The 17,302-nt window shown below is 37.5% G+C and overlaps 1 protein-coding gene and 1 non-coding gene across 2 annotated transcripts in view; one reads left to right on the top strand and one right to left on the bottom strand.

The window, feature by feature from the left end:
• Positions 1 to 13,369: 13,369 nt before the first annotated feature.
• TRNAW-CCA (transfer RNA tryptophan (anticodon CCA)) lies at positions 13,370 to 13,441 on the top strand. Its single transcript has one exon. It is a non-coding gene; the product is annotated as a tRNA-Trp (tRNA).
• Positions 13,442 to 15,840: 2,399 nt separating this feature from the next.
• Positions 15,841 to 17,302, bottom strand: part of LOC147604568 (phosphatidylinositol:ceramide inositolphosphotransferase 3-like) — an 86,396-nt gene continuing 84,934 nt past the window's right edge. Inside the window, exons 11-12 of the mRNA XM_086794812.1 lie at positions 16,417 to 16,553; positions 15,841 to 16,324 (exon numbers count right to left, since the gene is read on the bottom strand). Of these exons, the coding sequence (XP_086650938.1) occupies positions 16,187 to 16,324; positions 16,417 to 16,553 (275 nt within the window). The 3' untranslated portion in view covers positions 15,841 to 16,186. The remainder of the gene's footprint in view (positions 16,325 to 16,416; positions 16,554 to 17,302) is intronic.

The following is a 17,302-nucleotide window of genomic DNA, read 5'->3' on the forward strand; positions in this document are numbered from 1 at the left end:
ATCCACTTTTATGCCAGCAAATATGTAACAATGCTTTAGGCTTGCATATTTTTCAACCCACTGAATATTGACATGACTAATACATTTATGCCAAATGTCAATATCTGCAATCACACCTATACCATGTGTAAACATTACAGCCTTCACTTCAGGCATATTTACATAACTAATATGTTTATACCAAATATCAATGTTTGCAATCATATTTATGCCATGTGCAAACATTACAACCTTCATGTCAGGCATGTTTACATACAATGTAAACATTACAACCTTCATGTCAGGCATGTTTACATACAATGTAAACATTTTGCCAATTTTGTTGCCCTTTGTAACCACACAACACTTTATTAAAATATTGTACATAATAGCCATGAGGGTTAAACCTCACTTGTAGAGACCTTGCTTAACCATTTATTTAATAGACACTAGATTCTTTATAATGTTTGAAACATGAAGTACATAAGCCAAGTACTTCAGTTTTCCATTCGGCATAGACGATGGCACCTTACCAACATGCTAATAGGATGCACTTTGTCATCACTTGTTTTCACATACCCTAGTTTTTCCATTTTTTATATATTTCTAAACTACTCTCCATGACCAATCATGTGGTTGGAAGAACCCAAATAATTATACTATATATCTCCAAGGTTCCATGCATCTGCAGTCATGGAAGTAAGAATATGCTACATCACAAAAAGTTGCTCACTTCTGTCTTCAAATTTCTTACTTGAAGATGCATAGTTCCCTTTCTCTTATAATTTCGCACTTTTGATGTCATCTACTTTTTATAGCACTCCTTTGCTATATAACCTAATTTGCCACAATAATAGCACTCCATGCTATTTTCATTTTGATTTCTTTGCCATCCATCTCAACCTCTTTGGCTCCCCCTCCCTCTAGAGTGAGTTCTTCCATCTATTTGTGCATTAGGTTCTTGTTGTTTGCTACCCATGATTTCTATTTCCAAAATGACCTACACCATTGTCTCTAGATAAAGATATGCCCCCACCTCTACTCTTGTTTGTGTAAGGCTTGCTATTGCATATTTCTTGAAGATAATTTATTCTCAACATTCATCTCATTAGTGAGAAGGGCTATAAAATCCTCAAAGTTTGGAAAGATTTCTCGAGTTTGGACATATCTTTGAAACTGATCATACTCTTTACCAAGCCCATTTAATGTGACCAAAACCAAGTTATCGTTATCAAGAGCTCCAATGGAAAAAAGAACATCTTCTGATGAGTAATCATGAATATACTCATCTTATTCCTCTACACATCATGCACCTCTTACTTTAATTACTCTCCTAATATGACATACAAAGGTCGGTCCATAGCATGAACCTGACTACAAGAGTTAGTGCTATAACTATACCATAACTCTAGTAAACCAAATTGGTTATTACATAGCCTATAGACCATTGGCAACATATTGCTAACCATGCCAGTGGTGTAAGTGTAGAGCTGTCATCTTGGCGTGTCACCTATATTTGCACTAATTTAGGTTAATAACTCAATATTTGCAATACCATTTTGTTGTGGAGTATGAACAACTACAAATCTCTCTTGATCTCGTCTACATTAAACTCACTTGATGTGAATTTTCATCCTCAATCTATTTGAAATTTCTTTAGCCTCTTTCTTGTCTCATTCTCTATCAAGCTATGCCATATTTCACAATTTCCAAAAGCTTAAGTCTTATCCCAAAGAAAATACACCCACATCTTCCTACTAAAATCATCGATCAGCTAACAAGAAGTAGGAAGAACCACCCAATCAATGGTTGGCATTTTACCATAAAGATTTGCATGTACAAGATCTAGAGGAGCCTTTGCATGATTATTATTTTTGGGTGAAAATGCATGCCGGTGTTACTCCATCATATAAGCTTCACACACATTCTACATCTCTGAAAATTATAGTATATGTGCCATAATTCCAGAACTTTGCAGCTCTTGTAAGACTACAAATCTCAGGTGCACAAATCTTTTATGCCATAGCTTACTTGTCCCGACATCAGCTTGGGCCACTGTAAAAGCTAATAGCTCATATAAGTTGTTACACGGGATTCCTCTCTAAAAAACTTTGCTACTTGTATCAATGATAAGTGTACAACCTTATCGAAGTTATCGAAGCGAACCTTCAAGTCATGTTCGACTATGACCATAAACAACAGATAGTAGATTTCTCTTCGGGAAAATTCTTAGTATTATTATTTTTAGAAATAAAAGAAATTAGACATGAACCCATGGTGGCTGGGCATTTGGCATTGTTCCTCATCGAGATGGACTCCTCCTCCATAGACTTGAGGTATGTATACCAACCCTTTTGATTAATTATAGCTCTTGATGCTTCACTGTCGAGATGATCCATGAACCATTGAATGCTAAGGAATATTTTGCCTTTTTCTAAATTTCTTTTGTTACCATAAAAAAAACTCTAATTCCACTTCAATAGTGTTCTCGGACCCCTTTTCTTTAAAGGCTTCATATCTCTTTGCTTTAGCTTACATGAGTTGTGACCAAACCTATCATAGTAGAAACACTTTACCTTTGATTTCTTCTTCTTTTCAGAAGTGTTGGGGTTACTAGAGCCCTTCCCCTTACCTTTCTTTGCATTTGTAGAGAATTAATCATTACTTCCATCTTTGGCTTTGAAACACATCTCCTTATCCAGCACTAGCATAGCACCAAACTCCTTAAAAATGTAAGAGGCGGGTTATGCACCTACATGTCCAGTGCGGTTACCAAACTATTATTATCCATAGGTAACACTTTGATGCACCTACATGGCAATTCCTCTAGTTCCTCGCTTGTCTTAGTGATCTCCACTAATGCCATATGATCTTGTAGATTATTTATCTACCATGATATGAATTGCTCTACTTTTTCTCATTTAGAATGTCTTTTTATTGTAAGCCGATTGTCAAGGTTTTGAATCCTTGTCTGGTTTCTCGTCTCGCATACTAGTTCTTTAGAATTTACCATGCTTCAAAAATTATGATAGTATGTTGAATATTAGGCTTATCACATGGCACATAATGTATCTACATTCCTTTGCCTCCACGCCAAAGCGAGATAAAAATCTAGTAGTATGGTTTAGTAGTAGATGTGTTGGATCTGGAGTAGGACCTGGCTTTGGATCAACCCTTGTTGCAATTTTCCATAACTTATATGAATCAAGAATAGGCTTAATCTTGAACTTCGAGAGAGTTTAATTTGTCCCATCCAACTTCCCATCACCAAAAGGTGGAGGAAGGGCATGAGCGACTCTGTTATTTGCAAGTTTTGGTAGGTTGGGACATCTCATGAGTGTAATTTGTCCCATCCAACTTCCATCACCAAAAGGTGGAGGAAGGGCATGGGAGGCTATGTGGGCCATCTCAAGAGTGTAATTTCTCCCATCTAACTTCCCATCACCAAAGGTAGAGGGAGGGCATGAGCAGCTGCATTATTTGCAGGTTGGCAAGTTGGGAGCCATCTCTCCTTTGCCTTCAAATGGCAAACTACCAAAATAAGCTTTGCTTAGATCCTATTCTTTGATACAATGTAAGAATACAATATAATAGAAGCAGCAAGGTCAGTATAATATAAAGCACTGAATTACAAAAGAAGTGGAGAATAAACAATACTATTACTTGTAAATTTTGATTACAAACTAATGGTGTCCCTGCCCACCTGTGTGTTTAGGGTAAGGAGCTTTAAATCTAGGTAGAATTTAGATGGAGGATGCCTTGCTTACAAGAGTACTTGAACACAATGAACTTGTTGTTGATGAGCTAACGCTACTAAACTAGTCTATATATAGTACCAGGGTTGGCATAGACATGTGTCATTCATGTCCATGACTTGGTCCAAGACGACCAACTGACCACATCATATGACTAGGACCGTGTTAGACTATGACTATATGTTCATAAGGACTTCGTGTAACTCCCACGGTCATCTGAGACTGTCTGGACCCTCAAACAAGCCTCGTAAAAATTGAAAACATCCAGCACTCACTAATGTGGTCACGTAGCCCTAGACAAGTATGCATCCTACTTGGTAGAGTGCTAAGTCTACATAAGTCATCTCCTAACCATCTGGCCACATTTGACCACCATCTAGTATCTGAAATGGGAACTACCACGAGCTTAGGTGCTCACCACACAACAACCACTCCTCATGTAGGGGGCCTTATAAAATAGAACACCTCCTTCACCTATTGTGTAGAAACAACACGAGGGTGGAGAATTGAGAAAATGTATTTATAACACCACATCCCTTACACACATTGGCAGGATATAGCCCACCTCCAAGTGAGTACAAATATCATCTACAAAACATAGCAACCCTCACAACCTACCTTCTTGTCCTTAGAAGTCTGAGTTCTGTGAGATAAGTTCTCTTTTTTCTAAGGAAATTCTTAACTTTGGAGAGACTTATCTTGACATCCTATTCGTTGGCTAGTCTTTGTTAACAGTTCTCTACGTAGACAGCTACTACCTAGTACTTGGGGGAAACCCAACAGAAAACAACATCTAGGAACAGAAGTGGGGCTGCACTCTAAGGTGGTTAAAGCGCTATGAGTGTCCATGCTTCAAAGCAAGGAAGGGCCACGAATGGTGGTTGATGTCTCCACCAAGTGCATGTGCCTTAACTACCGGCCTCATCTAGAGCCTTTAATGAGGCTGGTAATTAAGAACTAATACTACCAGCCTCATCTAGAGCCTTTGATGACTCATAGGATTAGATTCATGCCATGGCAACCATGGACACTCTTACATAGAAGCTTGAAACAAGATTTGTAAGATTTGATAAGATAGAAATAACCTCCCTGTACATGCAAGCCTAGACAAGACATAAATAACCTCCTTGTTAAATGCAACACTAGACAAGACAAAAATAGCCTCCATGTTCATGCTTAGTGCAACATCCCTTTTGGGAGCAAATGTTGACTTTGAACCAAGAGTGTGAGGACCTCTACAGAAGGATCAACCTTTGCACACTAGCCACAAGGAGAAAACCACATAAAAAGGCTAAGAAGTATCTTCTCCCCATGGAGATGGATCTTCATGGGCTTTGTAATGTTGAGGCTATGAAAACTACTATAGATAGTGCAAAGTTGATCTAACAAGATCACCCTTCAAGCTAAGATACTGGGCAATAAAGATGATAAGGAGCCTTTGAGTTGCCAAGCTTTGTTGAGCGGCTCAACGCAAGCTTAACAAAGTCAAGATTGAAGTAAATAAGGAAGCCAAACTCAAAGAGCTTGATGAGTGTCAATAGGAATATATGAGGTAAGTGTATGAATACTTTAAGTACATAGTGGTACATGGTGAGAAGGCTTAAAGAAGCTTGGGGAGGTGGAGAGTCTTATGCTTCATATGACGGCCTCACTCTAAGGTCAAACAAAACCTCACTGGCCCTGGTGGTGAAAAACCTAAACCAAAGACCTTACTGTTGAACAAGAAGGATAATTGATAGCCCTTATTCAAAATGTATAGCCTTGAAGGATTCTTCAATAGATCTCATTGATGACCTCTATGTGCACTCAAAGTGGAAGGAGCTTCTTGCTTACCTTAGGCTTGTTTTTGCGAGATTCTTATCACATCTCATTGAACCCACTCAAATGCTATATATAGGTTAAACACAGTGTCATTCACATCTTATTGAAAAATGCTAATTATGGGTTAAACATGGTGTCATTCTTGGAAACAATATCTCCAAGAATGGAATCTCTAGTCAAGAACAAGATCAACAAGATCTACGTGATCTTGGAGTTACCTCACACTCATCTCATTGAACCAACTCCAATGCCAATTATGGATTAAACATGGTGTCATTCTTGGAAGCATTGTCTCTGAGAATGGACTCTCTATAGCTAAGAACAATATTCAAGTGATCTTGGAGTTACCTCACACCTATCTTGAGATTCCCTAATTGGAATCTAGTTTTCTATGCGCATATCGATGCCTTTCAATATTTAACATCGAGTCATCTGTGTAATTTTTTAACCAAAAATGCTAAAAATTTTACAAGTTCTAGACCTTTGTAGATTGTTAAAGACCAAAATTCCTCAAGGAAATCTAAAACTTAGAAAAATGAGCCACCTCAAACACACTTTTATGATTAACCTTTGAAAACCCTTCTTTTCATCAAATATTTCAATTTTTACCAAGTAAAATAGAGTTACAATTTAAAAACTTACTTAAATACCAAAATCTTTCAAAGTATACAAAAGACTCCAAAAATTTTACGCATACAAATACAATATTTTTAACAATTCTAACTTCATGTCTACATTAAAAGAATTAAAAATGACATTTTTAAAGTACTTTCAAAGATAAATTTAAAGATCACTAGAAAAAATCTTGAAATTTGCATGTGTTCACTACTAAGAGTACTTGCCAAAAATGGCTTACAAGATTTAAGCAAAACAATAATATTTAATTCCAAAAACTAAAGTTCTCAAAACATGATATCCGATTAAACAAAAGACTAAAACTAGCTAGGAAACAAAGAGAAGCTCCTCTGCTCACTTTGATGCTCTTCTTGAGATGTAGTAGGAGGTGGAGAATGTAGCCATCTCCACAATTTGCCTTTACTCCATCAATAGCTTCGTATGGCTCTAGATCAACAAACTGCATGCTCTTCTCTTAGCCAAAGGGAGGTTGGGGCTCTCCAAAAGTATTAACTCGAGGGTTTGCACCCATGTTCTTCATTCCAACCTCTTGAAACTCATTAGGAAGCTCTTTGAGAGCAAAAACCCTTTTCTCGATGAATTTTAATTTTTCATAGGATAAAGCTCTTCCACAACAACATTATGATCTCTCTTTAATGCATTGACCATAGTTGTGCTAGAAAAACAACAAATACAAGATCCACTCTCCTTTCAAAGAAAGGAGGTCAATGAAGCCATCATAAGAAGTTGAGGCTTGTTCATGACCTCGTTGGTGGTGCCACTGAACTCTTTAACCCTTATAAAAACCCATGGCCTTTAAAAAATATTTATGCAATTAGGCTTTATAGCAAAATTAAAACTCCCTCTACCACTAAGTCCAACAAGAGAGTAAAAATCAATTGTAGAGCAAACTTAGCAGCAAAGAAAAGGCTATCAAGTTTGTAACCTTGAATGTTGGGCTTAGTCCTATAACAACAGAAAAAAAAACAAAGGTAAGTAACTAAGATACAAACAAAGTTAAGGAAGTAAAATGGAGAGTCCTCTAAAAGAGAAGTTGCTTTTACTGAATGCACAGTTGGTGAACCATTTGGTTATCAATGAAAGCTTTCTCTATTGAGTAGGGATTTGGTCATGGGCATAAAAGAAGACCATTGCTCAAGACTCAAAAGAAGTAACCTTTCTAAAAGCTTTAATTATTTTTTTGTAAGCAAAAACACCATATTTAACATCATCATTCACAGAGTGTGGTGCTTTAAAACCATATGATGCATCAACAATGGCTAGAACATAAGGATGAACTGTGAAACAATGCTCTCCATGTTTTCAACTCTACCCTCGTGAGATGAACACACCAGCTAATAGGAGGATCATCTATGCTCTCTAAAAGGTAGGTCGATAAGTGGAGTGTTTCCAAATTTTGAGACTCTTCCAACCTTCTTTTCGTTTCATTTTGAGCTTGTGCCAAGTGTTGTTCAAATTTTTGAGGAATGTTTTTGAGAGGAGTACGTGGGATTTTATTTTGCAAAAAAAACCAAGAACAAAGTGTAAAAGAAAATAATATTTGGATTCTAGAATCTAGGGACCTAAAGTAAAGTTAACTTAGTGACTTTAACAAAACAAAAGAACAAGGTTGTTCATAAAAAATCTACTACATGTCTACTTAAGAAAAAGGAAGACTTGAGAAAAAAGACTGAAGAAGTGACTAAGTTATAAACACTGCAACAACGGCCTAAAGAAAATGAGTAAAGTAGAAAAAAATCTTATGTGTGACTTCTTGAAGAGGTAGATGAAACATTTAAGTGAGCTCGATTGACTTGTATAAGGATGGTATGCCTATACTTCAGCTCAATATTTACAATTGAGCTTATCAATCATGATTCTTTGCATGTGCAGAAAAGTATTTTGCCTAAGAAAAAATGTGAAATGTGCATGCAAAAAAAAAATCACTCTACGAAAATAAAAACAAAAAAGGTTAAACTTACTTATAAAACTCCTTTCCCCCCATGCTGTCCAAAGAGAGATTCCTAGCTTTGACATGAGAAAGAACACTCATAATTATGTTTTCTCACGAATGCCTTGCAAAGAATGCCAATTTGTTATCTTCATTTCCTTTGAAATGGGCTTAAGAGTATCTTCATTGCCTTTATCTCTCCCTCTTTGGCTTACAAATAGAAGCTTCACTTTTTGACCTTTGATTTTTTCTTCTTCCCATAACTTTAAGATTTTCTCTTGAAGGTCCCAAATCTCACCATCATGGAAGGCAAGCTGGAAGAAGTTGTCGTGCCCTTTAATATTGGCTTTACTTGATCTCTCACCCTTCTAGGTTTCTTGGTGTGATAAGTCCAACTTGCTCACAAATCTGATCTTGAAAGCCTCATCTTACTTCTTTTGATATGGTTGATCCATTCATTATGAAAGAATTTTTTTTTTGAAGAAACAACATGCACAGCCTCATGTATGAATCAAGGTCGTGGTCCAAATCTAAAAACTTTCTTCATCATCAATTAAATCAATGAAGGCTTAACACAAAGTAGTTTTATAATTTGTAACATGAGGATCCTCTGCACACAACTCTTTTTTTACAAGTAAAGAATGAGTTCCACTCAAAACAATGTACTTTTAGTGATCAACCTTTGACTTTTGGAAGTCCTCTTATTAGCACAAGTTTCATTGTCCATAAGCACAAGAAGTGGTAGGACTTTTATATTGGGCTTATCTTTCATCAAGAGTTTGAGGTTGCAAAACAATGCTACAAACCTTAAGTCTTCTTTGATTTGTAGAAGGATCAATTCGAGGATGCTCAATGTTCTCCATTGGAAGAAACAATGGCATCTCGTCTACCATGTTTTTTTGCTTAGCCTTTTCTCTCACAAGGTTCCACTCATTGCAATCTAGATTTCCTCTAAGTGGGCCTCCTAGACCTCACGGGACAATCTCTGTGTCTCAAAAAGCTCAGTATGTATTCCCTTATCACTTCACCACTTGTGATAGCTTCAAAAGGATTGGCTTCTTCGTCGTGACTTGAATCACTTTTCTATGAAGAGCTTTTAGTTTCTTGGTACTCCTCATCATCCTTTAAGTTTTTGTTAAGGTTAAACATGCTATCCACCATTAATTCGTGTGACAAGCATCAGTAAAGCTCTACAAACACAGATAAGAGGAAGACATTAAGGTAATGTAGCAAAAGAAAACCACCAAGACAACTAAGAAAGAGATTGCACGAGCAATCATGAAAACAACCTAAACTTGTACTTGTATTTTAGAATATAAAAAAGCGTTGATGTGTCCTCTTAAGTGTATTCTAGAAAACAAAAGGAGTTAAAACTATCTAGCATGTTTAATTCTAGAATACATTTGCAATGAAAAAAGGGAGAACAAAGAGTAAAAATTACAAAGTTAAGATGCACGAACTTCAAAGAGTATTCAGAATACACTTTGAGATGACTTCTTTACAAAATTCCTTATAAGAAATACACACAAAGAAAAAAACTCAACACCTATATTCTAGAATACTGATAACTCATAGAAGTTGCAAAGAGGCTTAGCTATATTTTAGAATATTTCTCTAAGATAAAGAAAAGAGAGAACTTGCTTCAAACAACAAAAAGTGCAAAGAAATGGACGAACTGCATGAATAAACGAAAAAAGGAGATAATAGAGATGAAAAGGGTAGTATCAATCCACGTGTTTGCATGGCATCTTGGATGGCAAACATTGTTTGTTGTGGGTTAATGAAAACGCTTTTGAAGTCTTTTGAAGCAAGGACACATGTATTGTCCTTGTTGTCTTCTCCTTCCACAAGAACAAAAAATTGATTTGTGGTACTTCTCTCTTTAATTTCTTTAATGCATCCACTTAAACAAAATTATGTGGTTTCATCAAAGGGACCATTTTTCTTTGCCACCTGAAGGAATAAGGTAGTGTTTTCCACCACAATTTGTCAATTTTGACCGTGTACCCATTTTGAAAGTCCAAACATGGCCCATTCTCTCCTTTGCAGGAGCATTACTCCAAGCCCCTTTGACGGACTTTTCCTATTGTTGTCATTAACTAGAGATGAGTCATTCCATTAGTCAATTATCTTTTTACATGTCTAAGATGATTCTTTTTTTGGTAGACTTTATTATGTTGCTCTCCCAAAATTTGTTAGTTCCAACCTCTCTTGAATAGCAACAAACTTGTTAATTCCAATCTTCTTGAATAGTAGCAAATTCTTCTTCTGTTGGAAATCCATTTCTTAGTGTAATTTGCTACTTCCTCACATAAGACATTAAAGGCCTTATATGCACCAGCATAATTTTTTTAATCTGTGTCTAAAAAAGAGAAGGTGGTTTTGAAATCCACCCAATCTTCCTCATCTTCAGTTATCTGTGCAGTAGGCAACAAGATTGTAATAATATTCCCTTAAGGAGAACATGATTTGTATATTATAGGAAGACAAAGTCCTTGAAGTTGATACTAAATATACAATATCAAGTCCTTTACTAAGCTCTACCTCAACTTTAATCTCTATAGGGTTTTCTATCTTCTTATCTTCTACTACATCTCTAATGTATACATTAGCTTGGGGTGGCATGGTGAAGTCTTTATTATTATCACTGTTGTCATATCCGCCAACTTTGAAGTAAATGTAGCACATTAGTGCAACATCCTCTACACCTTTTGCCTCCATATAGTAGATGTCTATGTGCACATGATATACCTTTGGTAGGGAAATATATCTTTTTGTGATTCTTGACTTCTCATTGGTAATTGGCATAAGGTCACTAACATGCACATATTCCTTAGCTTCAACGACCAACGAGAAGTAGAAGTTCTATATTGTTATGCCACACATTTTGTATCTTGCTTATTATTAATTGCACTCCTTATCTAATCTGGGAGCTTAGTACTTGCTATGAACCACCCTAGATCTTGTGGATTTCAAGTTGGTATCAGAGCCCCTTAGGGTTAGTCATTAGCAACAAGTAATTAAAAGTTATTAGAGAAAATGATTGTGTCTATACTTGCTACTTTCTATGAGCCACCCCAGTTCTGGTGGATTTCAAGTTGGTATCAGGTCCCTTAGGCTAGTCACTAGGAAGTAATTAGAGCAAATGATTATGTTTATACTTGATTTGTGAAGTGATCAAAGGTTGTCATGCAAGTAATTAGAAGTGATTAGAGAAAATGATTGTGTTTATACTTGAATTGTGAAGAGATCAAAGTTTTTGATGTTTGTCTTCTGCTTTGTAAGGTTTGGGGAGAGAAAGAGACAGAGAGTTGTATCTCTAGTGAGTACAGAGAAAACTCAAAAAGATAAAAAGAGAAATTTATGTTATTAACCAAATCAGTTATTAGAACACCATTAAGCTCTTTTGCAATAGTAAAATTTTAGCATCTGAGTAGCAAGGTGATACTCATTTACAGATGCAAGCAAAGTATTAAGAAGAAGAAGAAGAAATACAATCACTTATCACACTCCATGTAACACAGAGAGCACACTAGACACAGCACGGCACTAATCCCAAGCAATGCACAACCTCCCTCTTGGCTTTGCAACATCAACAATCTACAGAAGAATCACCAGGCTCTGCAACTTAGAAGACAATGCAGTTTGAACCTTAATGAGAGCTCAACAATGCCCCTAGAACAACACTAGCATAGCCACAACCAACAGTCCAAACACTAGCATAGCCACAACCAACAGTCCAAACACTAGCATAGCCACAACCAACAGTCCAAACACTGCATATTTGTAACCCCCACTTCAACAGATAGCCAACCATCTCTATGTGCAAGTGACTCATCATAATTGGCTTGACTTCTCTACTAACTAGTTCTGTGCGATGTAGTAGAGCAAACGAAAATATAAAGATTGTTTTCTTTTAGTTTTGAAACCCTTGGGTGAATTCTTTTTTTTTTTGGGAAACATAATTATAATTATATTTGTAAACCCAAATACATATTCAAAAGTCTACTATTTACAAAAGCCACTCATATCCCATCAAAGGAACTAGAGAAACTCTTCTGATAGAGAATCCTGTTGGAAATAGACATGATCTCAAGATCTAGACTAAGAAAGAGTTCATCAATGAGCATACTCCTAAGGGGTGCACCACTGAATCTCTACTGGTGGTGACTAGGCCTGAGACAGCCAGGGTTTCACATGGGAGCACCCTTGCGTGAATTCTAATGTGTAAATCAATCATCACCTTTTGCAGAGCTTCATAGCATCAAAAGTGTGTTCACACTATCAAGTGTGTAGAAGGCATAAAAATCCTTTGTTCTCTGAGTGTTTCACATGGCCTTATTGGGCATGTCAGCAACATCACTCCTACATTTGTAAATGGAGACTAATGCCTTCTAGGCTAAACAAAGTCCATTTATATTTGTGGAGACCAACCCTTAGGTTAGAAATTGAAGTGTCCAAGATGCCAACATCAAGAAGAGGGGAAGAGGGAAGAACCGCAGGAGGGGGGGGGGGGGGGGGGCTCTTCACTTTTGGGTGCATGGTAGTGCATGCATTCAAGATACACATGGGTGGATGCGGCAAAACCTTGACATAAAAGCATGGGTGGCCTTAAGCATGTAGCACATGCTGTCTCTAGAACCTCCTTGAATTTGACATTGAGGGGAAGTACACCAAACTCTACATGTTGATTAAAGTTTGTAGACTCTATTGTTTTAAGCAAAACAAGGGCTAATACCCCCTAAATCTTGCACTCATGGATGAATAGATTCCAAAGGATGTCATGGATGAGACGCCGTAGAGATAAGGTCATGGGTCACTATGGACTAAAGTCAAGGAGGTGGATGAAATTTAAGCGTTTCATTGGGGACTTAAAATGGTGTATTATACCACACATTTCATGTGGGAGATTAATGAAGATTATGTCTGCTTCTTGAGCTTATTATCTTGCTTATAATTGTGTAATTAGAATTAATTTTTATCATTATCTAATCATGGAGTTTAGGACTTGCTATGCTAGATCTCATAGATTGAGAGAGAGAGAGAGAGAAGAGCTGCTGGTTTCGGACATTAAGAGTAACATGAAGACTACACATGGATGCTTTCTAAGAACGAAGAATTGCACAAGATCTCTTTGAAATAGTAAGTTGACTCAAAAAAATATGTTGACATTGGCTTTTGAGAAGGGCGAAGAGGAGAGAGAACGTTAAGTAATATATTAAACAACATTTGATGAATTGATATCAAAGGATCCGTGGCGCAATGGTAGCGCGTCTGACTCCAGATCAGAAGGTTGCGTGTTCGATTCACGTCGGGTTCAGTTTTTGTTCCTTTAGAACGTTTACCGTAATCTAGCCTTACAAATTTACGCTTTGCTATTTTGGAAAAGTGTGCTCTTATATTCTACTTTCATTCTAAGCCCTTATATTTTGCAACTTTAGAACGTTTTCCGTAATCTAGTCTTAGAAAATTACGCTTTCCTATTTTGGAAAAGTGTGTGTGGTTGCTCTTATATTCTACTTTCATTCTAAACCCTTATATTTTGCAACACTGCCTATGAAATACTTTGCTTACAAAATTCCCCATATGCACTCATACCAAAGATTATCCTTCCACTAATCCAACTCTAACACCTTAAACTCAAGGGGAGTTCTTCACAGGCAAGATGCTACACCTCTTTGAACAAGGTAGCATCTTAAGGAGAAAAACAACGTTCATTATGCCTTTCTCAAGGAGTTGTTATTTATTTGTAAAGTTCCTAATTTTGATGGCAAACACCATGACTTGTTTCTTGCATTCGCCTTTTGGAGATTTTGATCTGGGACTCATGTCCACTAATATGCAAGTTGCCTCTCTTTTTGAGGCCATGAGCTCTACATACTTTTATCAAATGTGGGACATTGATGACTAGCTCATGCCTACTCCCATGCTCGTGGCCTAGACTAATCCTAGAAAGGGCCAAGACTCAGTAAAAGCCATGTTTGACAAGTTATATTGTCTTAATGTTGATGACCAATTGGCACTCTACTTATCCCCTTTCATATATTCTTGGGCATGCATTAATCAACACTCTTACCATCAATTTTTCAATGGAGCACTCACTGTGTTGTTGTTGCAAGAGCTAAAGGAGGCCTTCCCTTCACATGTGGAGCTATAAGTCCAAGGCTAACATATCCTTTTAGTGATGAATGTCGTGTAAGATCACTAAACATTTATTAAATACCCTTGGTGAGAAAATAAAGCATATAGTTATTGGAAAAGATTTGTTGAAAAGTGAACTTAAAGATATAGGAAGGCTATGAAGGAGGATCGTTTCAACTCACATCTCTATTAGAAGGAATGTCAAATCCTCCTATAGGTTAGAATCTAGCAAAGAATTATGCAGCAAGGATTACAGGTGAGGTCCTCATTAGAAGAGGATGGATGAGACAACACAAGTCACATTGAGTGGAACTCAATGATCACCACTCTGCAACTTGCACCTCTGGGTAGGTGAACATTCTCATGTTCAAGGAAGAACTCTACTAACTCTTCAAAAGAATCTCTTTGCAACCGTGAGACCCAAGAACCTTTATTGGTATCATCACAAGGGTCAAAAGTGGTGGGTAACTAAGTGCATCCTACAAGCACAAAAGTACTACTAAGATAATGGTGTTGTTTGGACTCCCATACGATCCTAGACACCAATCACTACTTAGGTGAAGAGAAAGAAAAGACCCACCTGGAAGAGTCAAAAGTCACAATAAACAACTTGCAAGCCCAAGGGTATTATTATGAAGGCCAAAGCATCACCACGATTGCCTCCTACCAACATATCTATATAGGCATGAATACGCAAGGTGGCCATGACATGACTGTGTAGCTTTATGACATAGTTGATGCTAGTGTCTATGATGTAAACTCGACCCATAAAAGATAAACTAGTAATTGCTATACAATTATCCCACCTCCTACGACCATCTGGACTCCTCTTGGGCCTTGCAATGTCAAGGCAAGGTGTCCAAGAGTAAAGTTTATCTGCTCCATGTGTGGACCATTATGATTCATGGTCCAATGTAACATGTAACTTATTTCGCCATGAGCCAATCTAATCTAAGCTGTCTCTAAACCATCTAGCCTCCTAGGCCAACTTCTCGTGTGAATAGGGGGACCAAGCACGCATGTTGATAAATCATGGTTACTCCACCAAAAGGGAGTTACTGCATTAAGGGCCAGATGCACTACATATCTAAGAAAGCCAAACCACAAGAAGAGAGAATGGATAGAAATAAAGTCACCCACTTATGTAATCTCATCAAGCATTTAACCTAAACAGCCCACAAGAAGAGAGAATGGATAGCCACTCAAAGTAAAGTCACCCACCTATGCACTCTCATCAAGCAAATATTTAACCTAAACATCCCACTTAGGTTGGTTACACATAGCTATCCTACTCTCATAGGGACAGACCGATGGGGAGGTCAACATTGGAAGAGGAAGACAACGAAGAAGTTGGGGGATGCTTGAAACAATTAGTGGTGCAAATAGTAACCATCAACTAAAGGACTTCAATCACCCAACTTTGCAATAGCATGCATTCTCAACTTGATCTATGTAAAAGTGGTCGACCCATTGCGAAGAAAGTACCATCGAATGCCAAAAGAGAGCATTGTAGCTAGTGAGGACCAAACCCATATCCTCTCACCATATTGCTTTATTTAAAGTGGAAATGTGCACACATTTAAAATATAAACGTATAAACATTACTCTTAAACATGTATACATTTTTGCCTTTTCAGAGTCACCCAATCTAAACGTATATTACAATTTTTTTAGATGACTGAGACTGTGCTCCTTTGAGCTCATCTCACTCATCAAAAAAACATTTTAACTTGCCTGGAGAGGTGCACCACACTTGGCTCCTTACTTGCAGCATCACATTGTCAGATTATTGGATCCACCTTTATATAATGGAAAGAGGGGGTCTCGAATCAGACTATCAGTATGTAAAACTCAGATATCTGGTACAAAAAGAATTATATAGGATCCGGCCTTATTTAGGCCAGATTGCAAAATAGCTATTTTTTTAAATTTGAGTAGAGATGGCAACATGGAAAGGTGTAAATGCCGATGAATTCCCGTTTAGCACAATGTCAGGTGAAGGGCTTCCATAATTAGGGCTTCCATCCTCATTAACCTTTCCATTTATAGGCGTTCGGTGTCTCTGAATAGCACAAAAGCGGTAAGTGCTTCATCCACATTTTGTATTCAAATCCAACCAAAGTTAACAAGCTAATGTGGAGCAGATTTGCATACCCAGTCAGATGACAAATCTGCTACACCAGTACCGTTGCCATTGATCAATTTTTGATGATCTCCTTTGCCTTGCCCATCTTTATCCTTCAAATTCGAGGGCAATAATGTGGATCCACCACTGGTACGCTCTGTAATTTCTGCATTAAGTTCAATAAAGCAGTGAGAATGTAACTGAGGTTAGTACTCTTTGAGCATACGTATGTAACCATTGACAGTACAATCCTTGATTTGAAAGGTGTAATTCTCTATTTTGTTCCATCACTCTTGGGATGATCAGAGGAAGACAACTTAACCTAATTTCCAGTTTAGCGAATACCTCTCATCAAAATCCTGCAGTGGACTTGGGTCGCGATCACACACGATCTCCTTAGGCAAACCATAAAGCCTGTATAATTGGTCTACAAAATAAGCAGCCAATTCATGACTCTTAATTGTAGATCAAGTGGGTTAAGCCAACTGATTCCTGACTGACCTCTATGGCTTGGAGACTGACCTATGTAGCTCGTGCCTGACTGTCCCTGGACTGAGGGCTCACAATGGGTCATGACGTATGACAAAAGTACTACTTCTGTACAAATGTTGCATTGATGATGATGCCAGTGTGTCATTGTGTACCTGAGTGCAAGGTGCATGTGACACCACGTGACACAATGTCCATGTGGCACCCTAGTACAGCAGATGTGCATGTGACACCCACCAGACGACACAAGGCCCAAGGTGACCATGTTTGGAATCACATCAATGTCCAAGGTTTCATCACAATGTGCAAGTCCATGTAGGCTTCATTCTATGGTGTACGAATGAACCCTCAAGACTGGTCAAATGATAATCTTACAACTACCACCTATATAAGTGACAGGAAGTGCATCTGTCTACACCTCTTGAT

The sequence above is a fragment of the Cibotium barometz genome, chromosome 61, assembly GCF_041138505.1.
Source record: "Cibotium barometz isolate CiBa-2024 chromosome 61, ASM4113850v1, whole genome shotgun sequence".
NCBI classification, from domain to species: Eukaryota; Viridiplantae; Streptophyta; class Polypodiopsida; order Cyatheales; family Cibotiaceae; genus Cibotium; species Cibotium barometz.